The sequence below is a fragment of the Scardinius erythrophthalmus genome, assembly GCF_964197995.2.
Source record: "Scardinius erythrophthalmus genome assembly, chromosome: 2".
Classification (NCBI taxonomy): domain Eukaryota; kingdom Metazoa; phylum Chordata; class Actinopteri; order Cypriniformes; family Leuciscidae; genus Scardinius; species Scardinius erythrophthalmus.
This window is the reverse complement of record NC_138222.1, coordinates 13,786,984-13,810,877: the sequence shown is the minus strand read 5'-3', so window position 1 is coordinate 13,810,877 and position 23,894 is coordinate 13,786,984. Positions and strand designations below refer to the sequence as shown.

General features: G+C 41.7%; 1 protein-coding gene across 2 annotated transcripts in view; it reads left to right on the top strand.

Annotated features, from left to right (window-relative positions):
• Window positions 1-1,691: 1,691 nt before the first annotated feature.
• casq1b (calsequestrin 1b) overlaps window positions 1,692-23,894 on the top strand; it is a 61,900-nt gene continuing 39,697 nt past the window's right edge. For both annotated transcript variants that reach the window (XM_081358919.1, XM_081358918.1), the window contains exon 1: window positions 1,692-2,068. In XM_081358919.1, coding sequence (XP_081215045.1) covers window positions 1,832-2,068 — 237 coding nt within the window. In that variant the 5' untranslated portion in view covers window positions 1,692-1,831. The remainder of the gene's footprint in view (window positions 2,069-23,894) is intronic.

Sequence of the window (23,894 nt, the reverse complement as noted above, 5' to 3'; positions counted from 1 at the left end):
AAATTTGCTAAATAAATCAAAATGAAAAAGAAATCAAAATAATATGTATCTTTACAATATGCACAAATGTATATGATTTATGTTCATGAAATTCTCATTACTTTTATATTAATGGACTTGGCAGACACTTACAATGCATTAAAGTAAATGTTATGGTTATGCTAAATTTATAATACATTGTTCTAAAGTCATAAATAGCCAATTTGTTTGTATTTTCAGACAATTCCTCCCATATTCCTTTATAGATTCATGTCACCATGAAGAACACAAGCTTTGAGAGTGTTTGCCTTGGCCAACAAAATCAGAGTGAAACTAGACACTTCATGTCAGTTGTGCCAGCTTGACCATGTAATGGCTCAACGCCATCTTGTTCTCAGTGTCCAAACATCATCTTATTTTTAGAAAGGGTCAAAGCCCTGCAAAACTTAATATGGCAATGGAATCCTGTTGCCCACTTTAATACCTGTCGTCTTTCAACGAAAGCACCCTAAGTTTAACAGCAGGTAAAAACTGTCAAATTTGACGAACATTTCAATCCGATCAGTAAGTCTGATATCATGTGTCACCTCTTACGGGTTCAAATGCTCTATCAGATGCCAAAAGAAAACAACAAACAGTGCTAATATACACTCACACTAAAATGTAATACTACTGAAAAAATCATGATCCTAAACTTTGTCTCATACTAAAATCCCAGATGGCCAGACAATGATTTATCTTTTATAAATCATTAAAATATTTGTGTCGGAGATGCCATGAAAACGGAGACTGTAGTGTATACCATATATTTTTTAAAATCCTTAGCTTAAAGGGGTACTTCACCACTGGCAAAATGGGCTTTCAATAAAACTTGGCTGCTTATACAGAAGAAAGGAGGAGTTACAGAGTTATATTGCCTATATATTATAAAGCCTGTTTTTTCCCTTTTGCCGAATAGATAGGAAAACTTCGACGCCAATAATGCACTGGGCATGTTGCCGTCCATAGCCAGTCCCACCAGTCTGCTATGGATATGCTTACCAGAGTCAAAAACCTCCTCACAGGGTTGCCAAGTTAATTGTTTTCCAGTGGAATTGGGCTAATTTTAAACTGTTGCTGAGGGTTGATTTTCTCCCCTGCAGGTTAAAAGGTTTGACATATTGCATAAATCATATTTGACTGAAATACTTGCATTGCAATATTTTATATTCTACCAAAGATAAACTGTGCTAGATGTTAAGTTTTGTTAAGGAGGGCCACCGAGAGCCTTAATTTGAGTTGTTTATGATCATTACAATATAGTGGTTTTCAATTTGCATAACAGTGACTGTAAAATATATATTTTAAGTATGGGAGTGTCATATTTTGAGTTTTTATATTTGGGATATGCTTTCGAAGGAAATACTTCTTTGAAAACTTTCAGGCATAATGGTATTTTATTGTTTAGGGATGTATGTGTTGAAAAAGTACAAATTAAGCAGGAGTGAGTGCTCATATATCGCTGTTGAGAAAGTTTTCTCAAGTGAAATGAGTAGAGGCTTGGAACCGGAAACAGCAGTCCTTACGTCATGACGTAACAAGCGGATTGCTTGGCTGGTCTGGATGTAATTCGAGTTTCACACTAGTTGCTCCAACCCATATCTTACCCGTGTTCTGAGTGACGTCCCCACCCTCCCCATAGTCAGCTTGTGCATGTGCCTTTTTAAAAGGGAGTGTAGGGACTGAGACCTGCTCTTCTCTGGGTGGTGAACACATGGATTGGACCTTGTTCCTAATAGTTTGACTTTAGTTAGGAACAAAGTAAAAACAAGCAACTAATTTTTAACCTTTTCAAGTGAGACATAACAGTGACATGAAGTGGGGTTGGGTGCTTTTAGGGGTTCTACTATCTTTTGCTTATCTGTGTTGGAGCGAAAAGGGCCTGGAGTTCCCTGAATATGATGGGAAGGACCGTGTCCATCAACTGACCAGCAAGAATTACAAGTCTGTGATGAAGAAATATGATGTCATGGTGATTTACTTCCACAAACCTGTTGGCGAGGACCGCATGTCCAGAAAGCAGTTTGAAGTGGAAGAACTTGCTTTGGAGGTGCGTGGAGAATTATGAGAAAGGAATAAATTTGGGAAAGATTCAAGGAATGAAGTGACCCTCAGTGAACCATTGGGTGATCGGGTTGAATCACTGAGAGGCGAGTAGGGTTCTGGGGCCTCATTTATAAAGATGTGCAAACAATGATCCTAAATATGAATGTATGACAGTTTTTGAAATGTTAAATGACAATAAATAACAAACAAATAAACAAACAAATAAATAAATAAACAAACAAATAAATAAAAAAGTAAGTGTTTGTGCTGCCTGAAAATTTTGTTGTATTAAAATTAAGTTGTATTACAGCTATTTTAGTTATCTTAAGTTAAATCCAGTAAAGTTATTTTAACTCTAAATTTTAAGTTGTGATAACGTCTATGGAATGTTTCTGAATTAATCTCTTTTTATATAACAAATTTCATCTTAAATTCAGAAGTACGGCACTATATATTGTATATATATACTGTATATATATATATATATATATATTGCTCATTTGTGCATATGATTATATGAATGCATATTGTGATCACCTATTTATCTTTACATTTATCTATATTTTGATAAAAATTGTTGAATTAATTGAATTAACGGTATAAAAGCACCAAAAGATTAGTATGAACATTCTATCAGTGTCAAATAAGATTTGTACATTTTAACAAGTAATGTAAAAAGTAAAAAAAAAAAAAAAAAAAGTTTAGTTCACATGTACACTCACATGTACACTCTTATGTACACATAAGAACGTTTTCATGTCAGTTTCTGCCTTTATAAATCCAATTATATTCCTCCTTTTTGATGTAGGATAATATCCATGGCATTTAATTGTATGTGTTTTATGAATGAGGCTCTGGACTCTGTCCTGTCCTGGAATGATGAAAGCTCTGCATTTATACCTGATATCTCTCTGATGTGGTCTATGATTTATTATTAATATACTTACAAACGTGTTTCCTGCTGTGATTTTTGGATAGACGTGATAATGCTAACTGAAGATCAGCTAGCTCTTCTCAGCTGTTGTCGGTGTTGACGTTTTTAGATCACTGCTGTAAGTGTCCTCTTACAGTTCAGCTGAGCTACTGTTAGTCCCTCAGTGAGTAACTGTATGTGCACCCACCAAAAAGAAAAATCTATCAAGGGTTGAGTGCTTTTATGACTCTCTCTGTCATTTATTTTTTATTTTGGTTTTCAGTGCTTGTAACTCCAAGGTTTCCCATCCCTCTTGCAAAATAACATTCAAATGCTTTCCTGTGAGGGATTTGACATTTCCTTTTGAAATGATGATAGAGGTCAAACTTTCAACTACCAGAAACTAAGGCTGTCAGTTCAGTAAAATATGTTGATATATCTACATTACCTCTCTAATATAGGGTGAATTCTGCTCAAATTGAGACTTTTCGCCATTGAGATGACTGGGAAAAAATGTCCCAGTTATCCTTAATTAACCTTAATACATGAAAATTGTCTCGGGTTACGACTGTAACCCTTGTTCCCTGAGAAGGGAATGAGACACTGAGTCAATGACGACACTTTGGAGAATGCCCCCAGCGTAGCGCGTCTGAAGCATGAATGAAACTATTCCAATCCTGATTGGCGTTGTGCCATGACGTAACGTGACGGCATACACGGAAGCTACAAAGGGACGCCGGCACACAACAGAGTTAGCTTTTGCGATGAAGCAAGTCGCTTCCAGGTAGGGGAAGGCGTAGCGAAGGGACACAGTGTCTCGTTCCCTTCTCAGGGTACAATGGTTACAGTTGTAACTTGAGACGTTCCCTTTTGAGGGAACTCGCACTGTGTCGATGACGACACTTTGGGGAACGAGTAGGCTACCCACTATGCCACTTCGAGCCCTGCCTGTCCCAGTGTTAAGCTGAGCACAGGCACACTTAGGATGAGAGCACTAGAGTGCCTGGCGTGGAAGGAATGTGCAGGCTATAGAATCTGATAAAACTATGAGGGGTGGCCCATCCTGCTGCATTGCACACTTTCTTGGATCGGGGCCTCTGAAAAGAGGGCTCTAGAGGACGCCATGCCTCTGGTTGAATGAGCCCTCACAGCCAAAGGTGAAGGCAAGCTGCGCACCTGATAGGTCATAAAGATAGCCTGAACGATCTAGTTAATGATGGTCTGTTTGGATGCGGGAAGCCCCTTCTTGGGCGACCCGAAGCACAAGACCTCTGGACAAAAATTTTGAGAGCTGTGACAGGGCAGAGCAAATTAAGTCTTTCTTCATCCGCCGTCACGTGAGGTGGGGGATGAAAAGTCTGCAGAACCGGACCCTCAGGGGCCAGACCCACAGTTTCCATAACTCTGGCCGAGGGTGAAATATTTAACCATCTGCTCGCAACAGCAGGCTCCTCCTGATGGGGATCTCCCATGGAGGGCTCTCTAGGAGCGATATTATGTCTGAGAACCATTACTCGGGCCGGCCACAATGGGGCTACTAGCAGTAGACAGACCCCGTCGCGACGGACCCTCTCTAGATTTCTCCCGGGAGCAGAGCGATCAGGGGAAACACGTACGGACACAGCCTCAGTCACGTTTATCAAAAAACAATAATTGAAAATTTGTAACAAGTAATTTAAATGCTTAATTGGCTTTTATTGGCATCAGAGTGGTACAAAATTTGAATGGGCTGTACTTCCATCAATTGCATTGTCATGGATCTGGTAGCCATTGAGATTGAGAATATTTTTTGAGAATTTACCCTCAGATTTTGGACTTGTTTCTTACCTTAAATCTTTTGATAACCCGTGTGATGTTAATATAAAAGGCACAGCCTTCATAAATACGGAAACAGTACTAATATTACAGCCCCCTTATTCCCATTGAGCCCCAATTCTCTTGCCGCTTGCAGTGCTTCATTGTGTTATTCCTGATTTGCCTCTTCATCAGGATGTGTCATCTGAAAACACTGTTTAATCTCTTAAGTTATCACATGCAGATCTGTCATGGTTACCATCTGAGACACTACCTACTAATACTCCATCACTGAAAAGGCAATAGTGTCGTGATTTGGATGTTTCTTACGAACTGGCAGTAAAACTATAGCAGTGGAAGTGAGGCAAGTGCTTTTCAAATCTGACTGTGCAGGCGAATGTAAACAACTCAGATTGGGTGGGAAAGTGCCTGTATTTTCTGTCCTGTTCTAAATCAGGAAACACTAGGTTTCTTATAGGGAGTCTCAAAGTGATTCATGGTCTATTTTGACCCTGAGTAACTGCCCCATGGTTATGTACAGTAACTTTTAAGTCCCTGCCTCACAGATGCCATGGTAATGAAAGGCCTATACGGTGCTGTGGCTCCAGAAACATATGACTCAATCTGCTGCATAACAAACCTGATGCTTTGAACTACATGCATATGATCATACATTTCATGCAACTGTCATGTATGTTGGTCACGAGCCATAAGAAGTGTTATGGTGATAACTAGGGCTTCACATAAACACCTGCCAACCTGCCAAATGTCGGTGGATTTTAGCAGTGGCGTGTAACGTAGTCAATTTGTACATTTTTCAATTTTAGTCTTTTAAAAAAGGCATCTGAAATAATAAAATAAGTGCAATGTTGTGTTGTCAAAAATAGTGTTTTTTTGATGCATATCTATACAGAAATATCTGAAACACTTCCAATACTCATTTTCCACAAAATAGATACACATCACCAGCTGCGCTTTCTCGCGCTCTCATCTCTCTGACAGCGAGTTGACACATTAACTCGCCACCCCCATTCCCGACTCATTTCATTTGCTCTGGATGAATATTGTTGGTGTTATAGGGCTTGAATATCTGTATGGGACTGTGCGTTTTGTGCATAATTTTACCTGCAGATTTTTTGCTCACACCCAAAGTGCATGCACATAAATCCACATCATACTAAAGTTCTTCTGTTCTTTTGAGTTCTTTTTCACTGCTTATTGCGCTTAAAGGAATAGTTTACTTAAAAATGAAAATTCGGTCATCATTTACTCACCCTCAAGTTGTTTCAAACCTGAATAAATGTATTTCTTCTGCTGAACACAAAGTAATATATTTTGAAGAATGTTGGTAGCCAAACAGTTGATATACCCTAATGACTTCCATGGCATTTTTTTAACATAGAACATCTCATTAATCTCTTTCTGGGCTATTGTGTAACATTTGTAGTAAATCTGGGACTACACAGGGAAAAAATGTCCTTCTCATTCATACATGTTCTTTTCATACAAACCGAAACCAAAACATCAGACGGACAAAGGACATACGCAACTTTTTTTTATTAATTTATAATACGCATTCTTTATTTAGCCTACAAAAAAACAGTATATTAATATGTATGATAGGCCTATTCTTTTTTTCTGAGCATCAACATGCATCGTGATGCATCAGAAAAACGATTATATTCAGAGTTCTAGTCATCACCATCATCCTCCAGAAAGTAATCCTCTATTATTCCACCGAAATGTAAAGGCCTAGCATACAAGCTGTTTAAACATTCAGCTATATTCTGTTCCTCACGCTTCCTCTGCCTCCATGTCAGATAGGGAATTCATCATCCCAGCGCCTCAGAATCCAAAAAATGTCTGAGTAGGGAACGGAGACGTTACGTCAGTGACGATGAATGGGGTTTCGCTTAGAAAGCCTATCACCTAAGAGCAGGGATAGGCAACTTCGGTCCTGGAGGGCCACTGTCCTGCAGAGTTTAGCTTCAAGCCTGATAAAAACTCACCTGCCTGTATCCGTCTAGTAACCCTGAAAACATTGATTGCCTTGTTCAGGTGTGTTTAGGATTGGAGCTAAACTCTACAGGACAGTGGCCCTCCAGGACCGGAGTTGCCTCTCCCTGCCTTAGAGTATATAAAACGAGCCAATGGCAATGAAATGCCATGGGTCTGCGGAATTTGCATAGCGTAACTCCGCCCCACCTCATGGGTATATAAGGAAGTACGCCGGCAACATGCAGATATGTCTTCGCTGAGGAGCCGAGACTGAACTCAGGCGTTCCAGCGGTATAGCGGAAGTGGCAGGGAGACGTACCTGAGTAGGGAAAGAGGGTTACATACGTATCCGAGACGTAAACGTTCCCTTTCGTGGTCACTACGAGTTACGTAAGTGACGTCAGTGACGACGAATGGGGTTCCCAGTCAAATCATACCACCTCGGCTGTCTTCCAGTTCCCTGCGTAAGTCTGAGCTCCCTGTCGTGAGACTGGCACGGACGAAGGACTCCTACTTAACACAGGAATACCAAGGTACACTGGGAAGCATATCTCAGTGGAAATATGCAATCATGCCCAACCCGAAGAGGGGGGGGGGGGGGGACAACGACTTGGAATAAACATATGACCCCGAGGGGCTGCATATGGAGTATCACTGGGGTGTCCAGCAGCAGGTGGAATATTTCAACCCCCGGGGTGACAAGGTGGCTTGCTGAGGGAAAGACACATGCTCAGAGAGGCTTACAGTGGAAATACACATGTGGGGGTCGCCCAGAGGGGGAACCATGCACATGGAGGCACCTAGCCAAGCACGAAAGCTGCCGGTGGCATAACTCTGGCGTTGACGTCAACAGTGCTGGAGGAAACTCAGGACTTATTAGGCTCATCTGAGGAATATATATCGCACATATCCCGTCCGTGGAGAGGAATGGCGAGCAAGCGAAGACACCTGAGCAGAATTTAGTACCGGCTGGTTGAAGCGAGTACATGAGAATAAACTGGCTCCACTCGGAGATTGTAGAATCTCGCGAATGTGTTAGGTGTTGCCCAGCCTGCAGCTCTGCAGATGTCTGTTAGTGAGGCGCCATGCACTAGAGCCAAAGAGGAAGCCACACTCCGGGTGGAGTGGGCCGTCACACCAAGGGAGATTGCTGCTGGTATGCCAAAGCAATGGCGTCCACAATCCAGTGAGACAACCTTTGCTTGGAGAGAGTCTTACCCTTCAGCTTCCCAACCATAACAGACAAAGAGCTGATCTGAGGTCCTGAAACACTGCGTTCTGTCTACGTAAGCAAGGAGGGCGCATACTGGACAGAGCAGTGCCAAGGCTGGGTCTGCCTCCTCTGAGGGCAGCGCTTTCAGGTTCACCACCTGGTCTTGAAAGGGTGTGGTGGGAACCTTGGGCACGTATCCAGGCCGGGGTCTCAGGATCACGTGAGAGTTAGCCGGCCCAAATTCAAGGCACGCTTCGTCAACCAAAAATGCCTGCAGGTCCCCTACCCTCTTGATGGAGGCCAATGCAACCTGAAGCGCTGTCTTAATTGACAGGAACTTAAGCTCCACTGATTGCAGAGGCTCAAAGGGAGCACTCTGCAGGGCAGATAGTACCACTGAGAGGTCCCAAGAGGGAATGAGAGGAGGGTGAGGAGGATTTAGTCTCCTCACTCCTCTCAGGAACCTGATGATCAGGTCGGGCTTTCCCAGAGACTTACCTTCAACTGCATTGTGATGTGTGGTGATAGCGCAACATACACTTTCAGGGTGGAGGGAGACAGCCTTCGCTCCAACCCTTGCTGCAGGAAGGAATGCACGACACTGCACGGGAAGACAGGGGAGTCTTCCAGGACCTTGTGACCTCCTCATGCATGTCCGGGAAGAAAGGTATTGGGGTAGGACGCTGACGGGGGTCAGCGGCCGTGCCCAAAAACCAATCGTCCAGCCGCGAGCGCACAGGACCGGGTGGCGGGGACCACTCGAGCCCAATGGCCGCGGCTGCCCGGGAAAGCATGGCCGTCAGCTCGGGATCAGACTCGGGCAATGCTGGCACACCCGAAGGCGGCAGCACAGCTGAATATTCATCTCCCGAGGACTCCTGCCCACCTTGTGATGCAGTGATTGACATCATATCATCCTCTGGAGCGCCGAAAGAGACCCGCGGCATGCAGAGAGACGATGTCGCGGGTTCAATCGGGATGCTCTCGGGTTGCGCAGCATGAGAGGGGGGTGTGGAGCATGGAATAGTCGGCACTTTGTTCCACACCGTCACCCTGGCCACCAGCTGAAGTACCAGCTCTCGTGGAGCTCGTAGGTCAGGATGTGGATGAGGGGACTCTCCCTCTAACGAGATCATTGAGTCTCGACCGTAACAGCACGATGGTCATGTTCCCGCAATGGGAACATGATTCATCCAACAAACGCTGGTCAACGCCCAGACACGCAAGACAGCGATTGTGCCCATCAGAGTCAGATATAATGCGACCGCAACCAGAAGTGCACGGCCGAGGCATCTTTAAAAAGATGTGCCGCGTGCAAGCTCTTTTGTGAAAGGACAAATCTCTGCAGAGTGTTGAAGCGACCAGGGAGATGAACACACAAACACTGGCAGATCAGCAGGGAGTGTGGAGAGAAGCTTGTCTCGAAGAGTGTAGAAATGAATCTCAGATTTGGCTTGTGGAGTGAAGTGAATAACTTGGCTCAGAAACGAAAACATATCTACATGTTGCCGGCGTACTTCCTTATATAACCCACGAGGTGGGGCGGAGTTACGCTATGCAAATTCCGCAGACCCATGGCATTTCATTGCCATTGGCTCGTTTTATATACTCGAAGGTGATAGGCTTTCTAAGCGAAACCCCATTTGTCGTCACTGGCGTAACTCGTAGTGACCACGAAAGGGAACAATTTTTTTTTGACACGTAGCAGACATAAAATGTCCTTAAAATAAGCTAGTTATCTTGGGAGAATTTGGAGTTACAAAACAAATAAGCTGTTCCTGAAATTTCGATGATGACACGAAATCGGAACCCGGCTTAAGTCGCTATTTTCTTGCCTTTACCTAGAATGACCTGATTGTCGCTCGTGCGGATTGATATAAGGTCTGTTTGCAATTTCTTATTGTAATCAACAGGTGTTTTTCTGCCAAAAGTAAACCTAGAGACAACTGACATCAGTGTTTAAGAAGGTTTCTTTTTTGGTATTTTTTTGTGAAAAATAATAAAAGAGTGTCAATAAAATCATTAATTTCAGTATTTATCATGTTATAAATTAAAATTTGAGTACTGTATCTCAGACCGCATGGTATAATCTATAATTTATAGCAATAAACACAAATGTATACACTTCTACCAAAAAAGACTCGGGAGGCAAAATGACATAGCAAAGCATACATTTATTAACAGCCCAGCAAGAAAATATTGAGTTATAAAGTTCTTTGGCATAGGCCCCGTCCGTATCTCGCAATCCGAGGGTAATGGAATCTGCATATCCTGCCTGAAGACGAAGGCAGGGGTGAAAGCAAGTAGTTTTGCTTAGTAGGGGTGAAGTTTTCCAACGTGATGATACAATGTGTGGCGCATCTCAGAGGTAGTACAAGACGGGCATTTGCGGTTAAAAAGTATATAATTTTTTTTTTAATTACCGATTATTTCGCTAGATAAGACCCTTATTTCTTGGCTGGGATCGTGTCGAGTCTTTGAAGCTGCATTGAGACTGACATTTGAACCTCCAAACTGTTGGTTGCCATTGAAGTCCATTATGTGGAGAAAAATCTTTCGACCGAAGAAAGAAAGACATGGACATCTTGGATGACATGGGGGTAAGTTAATTATCAGGACATTTTTATTTGAAAGTGAACTACTCCTTTAAGTGAACATAAACAGTTGGGGGAAAGTCGGATGTGTCAGTATATGGGATCCGTGCATCAGATCTTAAAGTGACACAGCCTAATTAACCTGCTGTATTCGGTGTCCTTTATGATAATCAAACAACCAAAGACAAAGAGAAATTCACTGCTCTTGACTGAGTGTTGTGTTCTCTCAATTGGGGTTTAATAATGCATTGAGTTAGTGTTCAGTGATGCATAGAGTTTGATTGTGCTGGAAGCATTATGTTATGCCTGACGAATGAATGCGTTTGTTTACTTGGGTCTGAAGGACAGTGAGATGAAGTAAAAAGATGATAAGTTGATGCTACTCTCTGTGTCGGTGTGATCCTTACCAAACATAACACTGAGTAACTTTAATAATCATTTATATTTAATGCAGTTTAGATTATGCAGTTAAATTTTTTACATTTACTTTATTAAATGTCTGTAGTAGGCTATTTCTGTAGTATGCTATGATTACGTGAAAATGGTTTATTTCATTTTTGATCAATATATTTTTTTATCCTTTTGCTTGAACATTTTATTTACTTTAGTTAATATTATACTATGATGTAGTATATATTAACAAAGTGTAGTAAATACTATAATAGTCTATAATATAATAAAGAATACTACAATACACTACAATATAATATAGTAAATACTAAAGTATACTGCAGTATTTAGTACAGTTTATCATTTCACTATAGTTAATAAGCATGCTGTAGTATAAATTAACAAAGTGTAACAAATACTATAATATGATAAAGTATACTATAATTTACTACAGTTTACTATAGTGTAACAATGTTAAAAAATAAAAAGATCAGCGAGTGAGCGACATTTTCAGTGTCTTTTCTTGTCTCTCTCAAACAGAAAATAAACCAAAATAGCGTTCTTGCGCATTCACAATAAAAAAGGTTTCTTAAAACAACATAAACTGTGTCCTCAGGGTTTCTCTCCCATTCCCAGGTCTGTGGGCCATTTTCATCCCATCTCTCCGCCATTTACTTTAATTAGACACAGGTGTTAATCATCATTCACTTGACCTGCTCACTGCTTTTCTCCACACACACAGCTTTACCACGCCTTCTTCGGCACATACCCCCACTGCCCGTCTCAGGCCGGGGAGCTCTCTGGCCTGAAGCTACCCCCCCCTCCCTCCAATTTCAAGAGAGGAAGTCGGCCACAACCATCTGTGCCCCCGGTTCACATTCCTTGAATTTATAAGGCAAATACTAATGGGTGATCCGCGCATCCTTTATATGGTGGGGCGATTTGAGGGGGGGGCGTAGTCCGAACAGAGAGTGAACTCCTGTACAAGGAGGTAATAAAGGAGAGTAAGAACAGCCTCAGTGGTGCTGTATCTAGCCTCTCTATTAGAGAGCTTACGGCTTAGATACAGCACTGGCCCTACCTCTTCTCCGACCACCTGGGGCAGGACGGCCCCCAGACCCCTGTCTGACGCATCTGTCTACAATAAAAAGGGGAGATCAAAGTTAGGAGAATGCAAGAGCAGCCCGACACACAGAGCAGCCTTCACTTTGGTTAGAGCCTGTTGGCACAGTTCCGACCACTGGACTGTATCTGGAGCTTCCTTTTTAGTGAGATCAGTCAGCAGGCTTGTGAGCTCCGAATAATTAGGTACAAACCTCCTATAATATCCCGCCATCACCAGAAACTGTCTCACCTCCTTTTTTAGTCGTAGGACGTGGGCAGGCTGCAATTGCGGCAGTCTTGTCAATTTGGGGACACTCCAAGTGGAAGCCCAGATACCGTACTTCCACATGCCCAACAGCACACTTCCTCAGGTTCGCTGTGAGTCCTTCCTCAGCAGTCTCAGGACAGTGCACAGATGTTCCAGATGCCACTGCCAATCATAACTATTGATATTGATATCATCCAGGGGCAGCGGGATACGCAGTATGTGGCCAGAGGTTTTTGTACATGAGACGCTGGAAGGTAGCAGGAGCCCCAAACAAACTGAACAGAAAATAACAAATTGGTGTAATCCAAACAGTGTTGTGAAAACTGTTTTTAGATAATAGCGATAAGAGGATCTGCCAATACCCTTTTGTCAAATCCAGTGCTGAATAAAATCAAGCCGAACCTAATGATCAAGCAGTTTGTCAACCCGAAGCACTGGATGAGCATCGCACTTCGATACTGCATTCACCTTTCTGTAATCGACACAGAAACATTTGGGAACCAAAACTATTAGGCTCGCCCAATCGCTGTACGATTCTTCTATTACACCCAACCCCAGCATGGCCTTTAATTCTTCCTGTACCACTTTTTTCTTGCGTTCAGGTAAACGATAGGGTTGGCTGCGCACCCCCACCCATGGGACCGATTCGATATGGTTCTGTACAAGGTCTGTGCGACCTGTCACATCGACGAAGCTGCACTGGCGAGAGGTGATCTCCCCCTGGGACCAGAGCGAGCGGATTGATTGGGACAGTCGCTTCTGGTCCGAGATCATCCTCTACAAACACTATCGTCACTAGCAACAGCCTCCCCAGTCTGTGCAACAGACAGCCCTCTTGCCCAAGAGGCATCTACACAAAGAATTCCCAATAACTGTTTAAAAGCAGGCCTATCCATTCCCAAAATCAGCGGATGCCTAAAGTGGGAGTTAACTGCCACCTTTAATCTATGCATTTTTCCCATGATTGAATGTTAGCCGGCTCTAGAGGGTAATCTACCACATTCCCGTACAGATGAGAATCAATTCTGATAAGGGACAAAGATCAACTGAAACTGAGGGCTATTTTTACGCAGACTATGGGTACGTTTACACGACAACAATGTACTAAAAATGGAAACGTTTTTTCTTTGTACAGATGACAACTTGATAAAATGATCCCCATTCATGCGGATCCACGCATGCCAGGTTAGTAGTTGTCTATGTCACTTTGTAAAGAAAGACTACGGATAAGTAGTCTGTACCCATTCAAAAGGTACTATTATGTGCCATTTAGTTACTACTACATACCTTTAAAGTACAAATATATACACCATTTACGGGTAAATAAGGTACAAAAGTGTACCTTTTGAAAAGGCACCACCCCGTGACAGCTTTTGTATCTTTTCTTCTGAGAGTGTGTTGTTCTCTAGTAGTTTGCATATATAGACTAGCCGTGTGAATTTTTTATGGCCGCCCAGTGGAGTCTTGCATAATAATCTTTGTGTGCTTCATAGCACATCTGACTTATTAATGCGGAAAGTACACGCTCACACCAAAGGTTGTTTTCCAAGACACCAACAGAGCCTTATACCTCATTTCAGACAATCATGGCTGTTTTATTTCTCATTTGTTGTGGATTTGGTATAAGAGGATTCATGGGGAGAGATGGGCGATAAACAATATTATTGTTTCTTAATATTTTTCAATCAGATGTATCATATGTAACCTATTGGTTTTAAAGAAGTAAAATAAATAATTGTAAATAACTAAGGTAAATGAACACAATCAAAAATTATATATTTTCATTATATACACTAATATATCAATATATTTTAGTAAACAGCAACAATTTTCTATATATGGGGGTTTCTGCAACTACTGTCACTTTTGACTCTCCCAAATAAAAAAACCAACCCCTGTGAATTGTAACCATCACAGACTGATTACTGATTACACAGTATAAAAATGTACACACAATTGCATGTAGTCATTAAGATTTTAATCTGGAGCATGTTTATTTTTCATGGTTTTCATCTCTTCTTACAAAATGTCCTTAGAGCAACATTACAATAACATACATTTTATACACTTTTCTTTTTTAATTTTTATACAAATCTAAGACATTTAAATAGTTGTTTTCAAAATGTTTGCATTTTTGTAAATACTGATATTAAAAATAATTTTAAATTAGGGGATTTTATGATTTTCTTTATGCCATGGAAAATTTAGACAGTAAACTTGGATATCAATTGTTTTCATACACGCAAAAGATGAAGTATTTTGCTTTTCATGACAGCTATTGTAAATTTTACTGTGTTAATATTAAGTGTTAAAATAATTTTTGCTAATAAAAATCTGAATAATAATTAAAATAAAACATTGCTGCGGTGATGACATTTTGTTAATGACACAATGTTAATGGCACATGTTGATGTAACCTTAACAATAGGCTACTGTAGTAAAAAATAGTAACAGACAAAAACAGAAGGTATTGTGTAAAATATAGTAGAGGTATTGCAGTAATGACTGGGTCAAACTCATTTTCATGTTTAAAAAATGAACACATTTATGAATTTCTATTGTTTTTGTATTTAGTATTTTGTTTTGTCCTCCAAATTCTTTTGTTTATCCTTCACTCATGTCTTTTCAGAATTTTCAGAAGGGATACACTTTTTTTTTGCAATATACACTTGATCAGCCACAGCATTAAAACCACCTGTTTAATATCATGCATGTCCCCCTCATGTTGCTAAAACAGCTCTGAAATGTCAAGGCAAGGACTCCACAAGACCTCTGAATGTGTCCTGTGGTATCAGGTTGCGAGGTGGGGCCTCCATGGATCAGATTTTTTTCATCAAGCACATCCCATAGATGCTCATTCGGATTGAGATATGGGAAATTTGGAGGCTGAGGCAATGCCTTGAAGTCTTAGTCATGCGGAACCATTAACCGCTAACCATTCCAGAACAATTGCATTGTGGCAGGGTGCATTAACCTGCTTTAACATACCACTGGCCTGCCTTCTTCTCACAGTGCATCATGCTGCCATCTCTTGGTCGAGTGGTTGAGTTCTGACACTTACTTGCCCAGTTGAAGGCACTTTCGGCAGCGGACAGGGGTCATCATTGGCACTCTGTATGGTCTGTGTCTATGCAGCAAACTGCTGTGCACTGTCAAGTCAAGTCAAGTCAAGTATATTGTATAGCGCTTTTCACAATACAGATTGTATCAAAGCAGCTTCACAGTATTAACTTAAAATAATACAACAAGGTTTGTTTCTAGTGAAATTTATTGATTGATAAAATTAAATTAAATATTCCCAAAATATCCCCAACTGAGCAAGCCAAAGGCAACAGTGGCAAGGAACCAAAAAAACTCCATCAGGTGACCTAATGGTGAGCTGAAACTCCATTAAGACCACTGTGTGGTCTGATATTTTTTCTAATTCTATCATGGGCAGCATTACGTTTTTTCTGCAGATTTTTTAAAGGTACAGTAGCTCTTCTGTGTGATTGGACCAGACAGGCTAGCCTTCTCTCCCTATGTGCATCAGTGAGCCTTAGGTGTCTATGACCCTGATGCCGGTTCAGTTCCAACACAAGAAATTCAAGAACTGACTGTTCACTTGCTGCCTAATATATTCCATACCTTGACAGGTGCCATTGTAATGAAATAAAAATTATATGCACTTCACCTGTCAGTGGTTTTAATGTTGTGGCCGATCAGTGTAATATACATAAAGCATGAATTTTACCACCAAAACAAGGTCTTAACCATGACAACTGTGGTAAAAAGACATGTTGTGTAAATTACATTTTTACTAATATTGCAGATAACTGGCAGCTAGCAAGGTCTGATACATTAGTTTTGACTTTTAGCAAATAATATACATGTATTCAACAGTAATATAAATGGATTTTTAAAATGTAGTGCAAAATACACAATTACTAAGCTCTATGGTAAGGACACTGTAAGAAAAAATGATGTGGACGTCGAAGATCTCAAAAATGAAGTTTATTACAGCATAGCAGTGACAAGGTACACAAAGCACCTTGGATTCAGCGGAGTCAAACGGAATGCATCTCATCCTCTCAGCTCAAACATTTATCCTCTATTTCGTTTGTCTTCCCCCTCTACATGTAAATTAAGCACATCGTCTTTCCCTTCAACATGTAAATGAAGCTCTGTTTTAAATGTAAATGAAATCAGAACAGCAAAAGGTTTAGGTGATACAATCTATCTGAAGTGATCACATCTTTGATCTTCTGTTAAAACAGAACGGTCAAAATGTTTAAGGTGACAAGCTATTTGAAGTCCCTGTAATCAAGATGGTTGTTGGTTGCCCTCTGTGATACTATTTACATATTACTGAGATTGGATGATAATTAAGCTCTTTTAAGTGAAGGAACATTTTGATATATATATACATATTGGAGTGGAAGTTGTTGGGAACAGACCATAATTTCTTATAACACACAATAACACTTCAGAGGAAAAGGTGATCTTCATCTTATTTTTCTGTATCTTGTAAGTAAACTCATGTGGGTGGCCCAATCTGTCAGACATGTGCACATATGCTAATTACTGTTTCTATAGAAAAACATTTGTTTGGCTGATTGAAGGCCGATTGCGTCGCTGCAGCGCGACTAAGGCTGTCCCAAATCGAAGGCTCCTTCAAATGCGGCCTCCAAATGCGTCATTCGTTAAATTAAAGTTACAACGGATGGATCTTTCGCGGCCTTGCCTACCCCATAATTCATTGCACGCCAGTGACGACAGGATTTTTTTTGAGAAACTGACAAATTACACTTTTAAAAGTACGTATTGGGTTTCAGCTCACTCAAATATCTGATACAAATGTAAAAATGAAATAAACTTTAAATAGGTTCAAATGTTGACTTATATCTGACTAAGATGCAATTGTATAATAAATACTTTTTATATATACAGAAATGGACCATCGTGGACATATTTAGACAGTTTGTGAACCCTGTTTTGTTTTCAGACAGTTTAATATAACTTTTGAAAAAGTCTAGTACAGGGATGGGCAACTTCGGTCCTGAAGGGCCACTGTCCTACAGAGTTTAGCTCCAACCCTGAAAAAATCACCTGCCTGTAACTTTCTAGTAATCCTGAGGACCTTGATTAGCTTGTTCAGGTGTGTTTGATTAGGGTTGGAGCTAGGACATTGGCCCTCCAGGACTGAAGTTGCCTATCCCTGGTCTAGTACAATCGTTACTGTCACTCATCAACAGCAGCTGTCACAGACTACATTTACATGCAGTCAATAACCCGTTCAAAACCGGGATATTAGCAATAACCCGGTCGCGCACGGCCATGTAAACACCGGCAAAAACCTGAATATGCTCATATCCCGGTTTTTAAAAACCCGGATATGATACCTGGGGTACCCCTTTTCTAACCCGAATATTTGGTCATGTAAACGCGTATCGGCATATCCCCATCAAAAGGAACATTGATTTGTGTTCTGCGCATGTTCTATTCGCAAGGAATCTTGGTCTTTTGAGTAGAGACGGCGCATACAAAAACCCGCGTGCAGTATACCGGAAGTAAACAAAAAGTAGAGGTAAACATGGCGAGACGCAGCACAGCACCACACTTTTGGAGCGAGGAGGAAAGCGCAAACAAAGGCGATCGCTATCTGCCCCGAACTATTCATTATCCGCGTGCTGCTGCTGTTGTTGTCGTCTTTGGATACAGGAAGAAGAATCGGAAATGACGCATATTGCGTCTTAAGGTTGTCCGTACGTCAAGACGCTAACTGTGCGTCGCCGTTTACATCGGGATATTGCCAATTCCATGTATACAGGAGTAACTCTCTCTACTCGCGCATGTAAACGGGTTATTCCGAATGTTTCAGAAACCCAAATAGTGACCTTAACCCGACCATAACCCGAATATTGACAGCTTGTAAACGTAGTCAGTGTTGCTAAGTGACAAGAACAGTCCTCCGTAGGCTAGACCGTCCCATTTAACAACGCTCAGTCCGACCTTCAGGGCCTTCGAAGGCGTGGCTTTTGAAGTCTGAATCCTTTCTTTTTTGCTGCAAAATAAGTGTTTTATCATTGTATGTCACATATCAACCTAGTCACCATCCTCTGCACTTCATTTCCCATCACTCTCCTCAGTTCCCACCTGCACATCGTTCCCAATCACTCACACCTGCACCTCATCATCACCCTCATTACTACCACTACTTAAGCACACACTTCACCACAACTCAGGGTCTGTTCTTGTTTTCACAAAGTGGACTATTCCCCCTGTCTCCAGCGATCTCCCTGTCTCCAGTGTCTTCCTTTGCTCTGTGTCTCCGTCAAGATCATTCTTTGGACCCCATTTACCTGCTCACTTCTTCACTACCCCATTGTTGTAAATAAACCTCACTGTTCACCTGTCATCTTCCTCTCCTGTGTCTGCTTTCCGTAACACAAGACTGGACCTATACCGTTAAAGATGGATCCTGCTGTGCTTTTCCTCTGCATCGACCAGGACCAGCTTTCTCTCGAGGCCCACACTACCGTGCAAAGGCAAAAGTAACTTTGTTTTTGGCCGAAAATGAGTTATTTATATTTTGGCACATTCAAGACCTCCTTTATCATGTGGACGTGTATCTTGAATCAATTCCGTTGTTTTTTGGGTTGATAATAATGAGTTGTCTTAACAGTAACTTCCAAAAGCCCATGAGAAACCATGGCAGAACACTGGAACATCAGTTACCGCTCTTTGGCTTTGTTTTGGAACGCTCAAATTGAGTTACGGTACTCTGCCTTTGTTTAGCCGCACATCATGAAGTTACTGTGACGGTGTTCTATCAAATAATGCTACCTACCAGATTGTACGGTTATCTGCATTTGTTTTAATGTCCATTAAAATTAATAGCCGGTGTACTTTGTACAGCTGACATCAATCCCTCTAACTTCTGATGTCCTCAGAGCTTTGTCCTGCAAAAATCCAGTCAGAACATTTAGTATGGTCTGAAACCGCTCCATCGACAAACGTGCGATATCGATCGTGAAGGATTATGCAGAGTTGACAGAAAAATGTTACACATGCCGTAGAAGATGAATATAACAAAGAATTAAAGCCCCGCCTCACCCAGTTCGGGTACCGGACCTGGTTGAAACACTCATGCATCTAGCTGACAGAGTGCCAAAACTTCGCCAGCGCCTTCAGCACCGCCCTAAACACGGTCGAGCCAACGCTGGACTAATATATCTATGGAGGTATTTTGTCATGTCAAATGTATTAATAATGCCATCAGAATGCAACCAAAGCATATGATAGCAATAAGTAGATGGCTATAAATAATTGTAAATCATACAAAATAAATGCCATGATCACTAGATTTTATACAGGTGTTACAATAATGATTTTGTTAATGGTGATCAGCAACCAAATATTGATAATGTGGAAGTTACTGCCTTTTGCCTTGGCATGACTTCTCACTTTTTGCTGACAATACAAAGGCAGAGTACAGTAACTTTAAAATAGTGGTCAAAAGTCAAGTTTGAGCTCAAGATTTTTTTATGTATATAATTTTCATTACTGAAACATCTATTTGCCAGATTTCCAGTGTCCTACCTATAATTAATTTGGCGGGAAACCTAAAAATCTTTAAAGTCATTTTCTCAGTTCCACACTCTAGCGAGTTAAGGTATTTTGCCTTTGTAGGGCAGCACACCATGGCGTTCCTCGATCTGGCGTGCCTTGCCTTCTACCCAGACCGATCATTGAGTGTATTTTACTATACAAGCCTCAATGCTGAGACAAAGGCACACCTGTCTGGTGTGGGGCCTCGAGACAACTTCGAGACTTTTGTGAAGTGGGTGTTGGCCAGCAGTGAGTCCCCGTTCACCATCAGCCATCCCAGCGATGGTGAATGCACTGCCATTCCAGAGCCTCGTCGCAAGATGGCCGCTGCCATCCCAGAGTCTTGTCCCAAGATGGACGCCACCATTCCAGAGCCTCGTCCCAATATATACCTGAACTGCTGGCTCTGCCCTGGTCTCCTGAGCTGCCGTCTCTACCCTGGCTGCCTGCTCTGCCCTATTCACCTGAAGGGACTGCTCCACTCTGGTCTGCTGAAGGGCCTGCTCTGCCCTGGCCGCCTGAGTTGCCGTCTCCGCCCTGGTCACCTGAAGGGCTGTCTCCGCCCTGGCCGCCTGAACCAGCACCACTCTGGAGGCTACCAGCTCCAAATAGACCACGTCCTCGTCAGCCTCCAGGGCTGTATATACATTATACGCAGCCTTATACGGCATGATGACGCTCCTTCCGGTTCTATGTTCTGTCACATATGAACCTAGTCACCATCCTCTGCACTTCATTTCTCATCACTCTCCTCGGTTCCCACCTGCACATCGTTCCCAATCACTCACACCAGCACCTCATCATCACCCTCATCACTACCACTAAAGCACACACTTCACCACAACTCAGGGTCCGATCTCATTTTCACAAAGTGGACAATTCCCCGTCTTCAGCGTCTTACTTTCCTCTGAGTCTCCGTCAAGATCATCCGTTGGACTACATTTATCTGCTCACTTCTTCACTACCCCACTGTTATAAATAAACCTCACTGTTCACCTGCCATCTTCCTCTCCTGTGTCTGCATTCCGTAGCAGTGTGTTACACAGTGCAATATATGTTTGATTATGCAAAAAAATCCCTGTAATCCCAGTTTTTAACCAATTTATTGAAATGGACAGTATATAGTGTAATGGCACCTTTTCTTAACAAAGTGTATTTCATTGTGACAAATTAGCTGCAATCAGGACTATTAAATAATTCCCGTCAATTATGTCATATATTTTCTTTTAAGCGAATGCTCTTATACCCGCTAGTATTTTGCCTGTTCGCATCTGTATGTGAGTCTTCATATTCATCTAAACTATAGCTACAAACCAGATGAATTGGATGCATCTGGACTCCATAGAGGCTTTATGAATGAGTAATCACTTATGAAGCACAGCTTCAAGTGCTTCACTAACTTTCTCTCTATGTTTCTCATCATTGCTGCTGGAGAGTGAGATTTGCACAGTGAAATGAGAAGCCTGAGACTTCGGTGTTCATATCAAAGCTGAATCACACTCACAAAAGCACTTGCATTTCTCAAACCTAGGTCTGAATCAGCTCCCTAGCTCCCAAGTTCATGAATCAGTATATCCTGTTCAAGGCACTGGTAAAAAACAAAAAGGACACTGATCCTGGTCCTCATTGTACAACATCACTACTGGTGTTTATGAACAACAGCAGAACTGATGTCTTTCTGACATTACTTGAAATGTTACTTAAAGAGCATCTTGCAGGTTAGAAGATATATATAAATACACTACAGTGGCTTCTGGAGTCGTTTTTGTAAGAAAATTTTACTTCCGCATCTGAAAATAGGCGTGACGGGCGTGACGTAGCACGAGGGAGAGCGGTCGATTCAAACAACAGGGAAAAATGGATCGCAATGACATTTCGGACGCTGAGGAAATTGTTGACGGACCACAGCCATACAATTATGAGCCTGCTAGGCTGCCAAGAGAGCAGGGACAGGCCAGGATTAATGTTAGACAGAACATATTGGAACTTACAATAACAGAAACTAAGCTTTGATCAGGCGTTTGTCATGCTCATTAATATCCGCCCAGACTAACGTTACGTGATATAACTTAGCGGTTTCTCATCGAGAGACAGAGATATTTATTCCTGATACATTTTTTGTTCCATAGGTGCTTGTGTGGGAAATGCGAGGCAATGTTTACAGCTGAGGAAAGTCAGTGTTGCTGCAGGGAGGTGGATGCATACTGGGCCTTAGTGGAAAATGCCAAACTTCCATGGTTGCAGTTAGTGTTGTTACTACAGTAAAGCCATGGTGAATGTTGCTGATCTGTGGACACTGGATAGTTCGTTCATTCATTGCACAATGTTTATTCCTGGTTTCCACGTCAGCGCTGTTTGATCCGTTAATAACGGAGAAATGTGAATATTTCTCACTAGATCTCGCAGCGATGTTATTACTTCTGCGGTGAATTCAAATGCTTTATTTACTGGATCTCGCAGTTACAGTTTTGCTTGAAAAACTGATAAACGGTCCACACAAACACAATAACGAGTAGCTCAGTTTCGTTCCGCTTACATTGCGTTTGCCAGTTGATGTTGTGCTCGCGCCTACATCCGGCGGGAGAACCCAAAGATGCGTGCACTGAAGGAACCGCACCAGCTCTGAGTCTCACCCGGTTCTTACTTCGGTATCCCATGTCGAACTCCATCATATCGCCGGTACGATAATCCTCCGATCTGAAGTGAACGCTACACACGACCGCGTTTTCCGAAGCCGACGCGGAAGAGAAATCCCGTCTCTTCACCTGCACAAACCGCACCCAGGCACGAAAGATAGCACCGTTCTTTTTCTTGTTAGGAAACCGGTGGACTCGATGTCTTGACAGGCTGGAGTTTTTGCAAGCTCCACAAACACAAAAATTTACCATGACGATGATAAATTGAAATACAAAAACTACTGAAAACACACTGACTCACGACAGCTCTTACTGAATACCAACTTACTCTGCACTGAGCTGCGGCAGAGCACAGCACACATCTCCCTCGTGTGACGTAAAATGACGCGATGTTGAAAAAAAGCGGTTTATACGAGCAGTCAAAGAAATGCTCACTTTATCTACTAAATTGGTGTCCTTATGTCGTTTTAAAACATTTTAAATCCTGCATTATCTTTTCATATGGTATTTTCATACACGGTTATATATTCATTTAGATTTTTTTTTTTACCTGCAAGATGCTCTTTACAGTACATTATGATAAATACTTGTTACATATACGTGCAACATTTGCGGCGGAGACGACAGCACAGAAGAAAGCCACGCATACCAGCCTCCTACGTTTCTGCTGTTGCCTCATAAGATGCAGTAGTCCAGTGCAGAAGCTTCACATTTTCATGTTGTAAATAAAACATCATCTGTATTGCAAACTCCTCCATGTTGAATTTTCTGTTGTTGTTGTTTTTGGCATATACCTACCAACGCAAAGCCATTCCCATAGAAACCAATGCAGATATTCCGTAAAACGAAAGAGCAGCATGGACACACAAATCGGATCTGAACAGTTGTGACACACAATGTGGACAGTCAATAGTTTTAGATCAGATTCCAATCGGATACACACATACAGTATTAGAATTTGGACAGTGTGAACGAAGTCTCTGACTGATCTGGGGTGCGTTTACCGTACAACGACGTTACTCGCTAGTTCACTACCATAGTACGATGCATCGTTGAAGAAATCAACTAGCCAGTCACGACTGTTTCCTGAAACCGTATTGTCGCAAATTGGTCGTTCAACCAAGTTTGTTAACACGGCTGGACTGGCCATTGGGCATACCGGGAATTTTCCCGGTGGGCCGACGTGCTTTTTGGGCCGATACATCTCATAAATACATCATTTTTATTATTAATATTATATATATATATTTTTAACGGCCCATAAAATTTGTACATCGGCGGCCCATTCGTTTTGTTTTGTTTTGCTTAATTTGCGGCGCTGGGTTTGTGC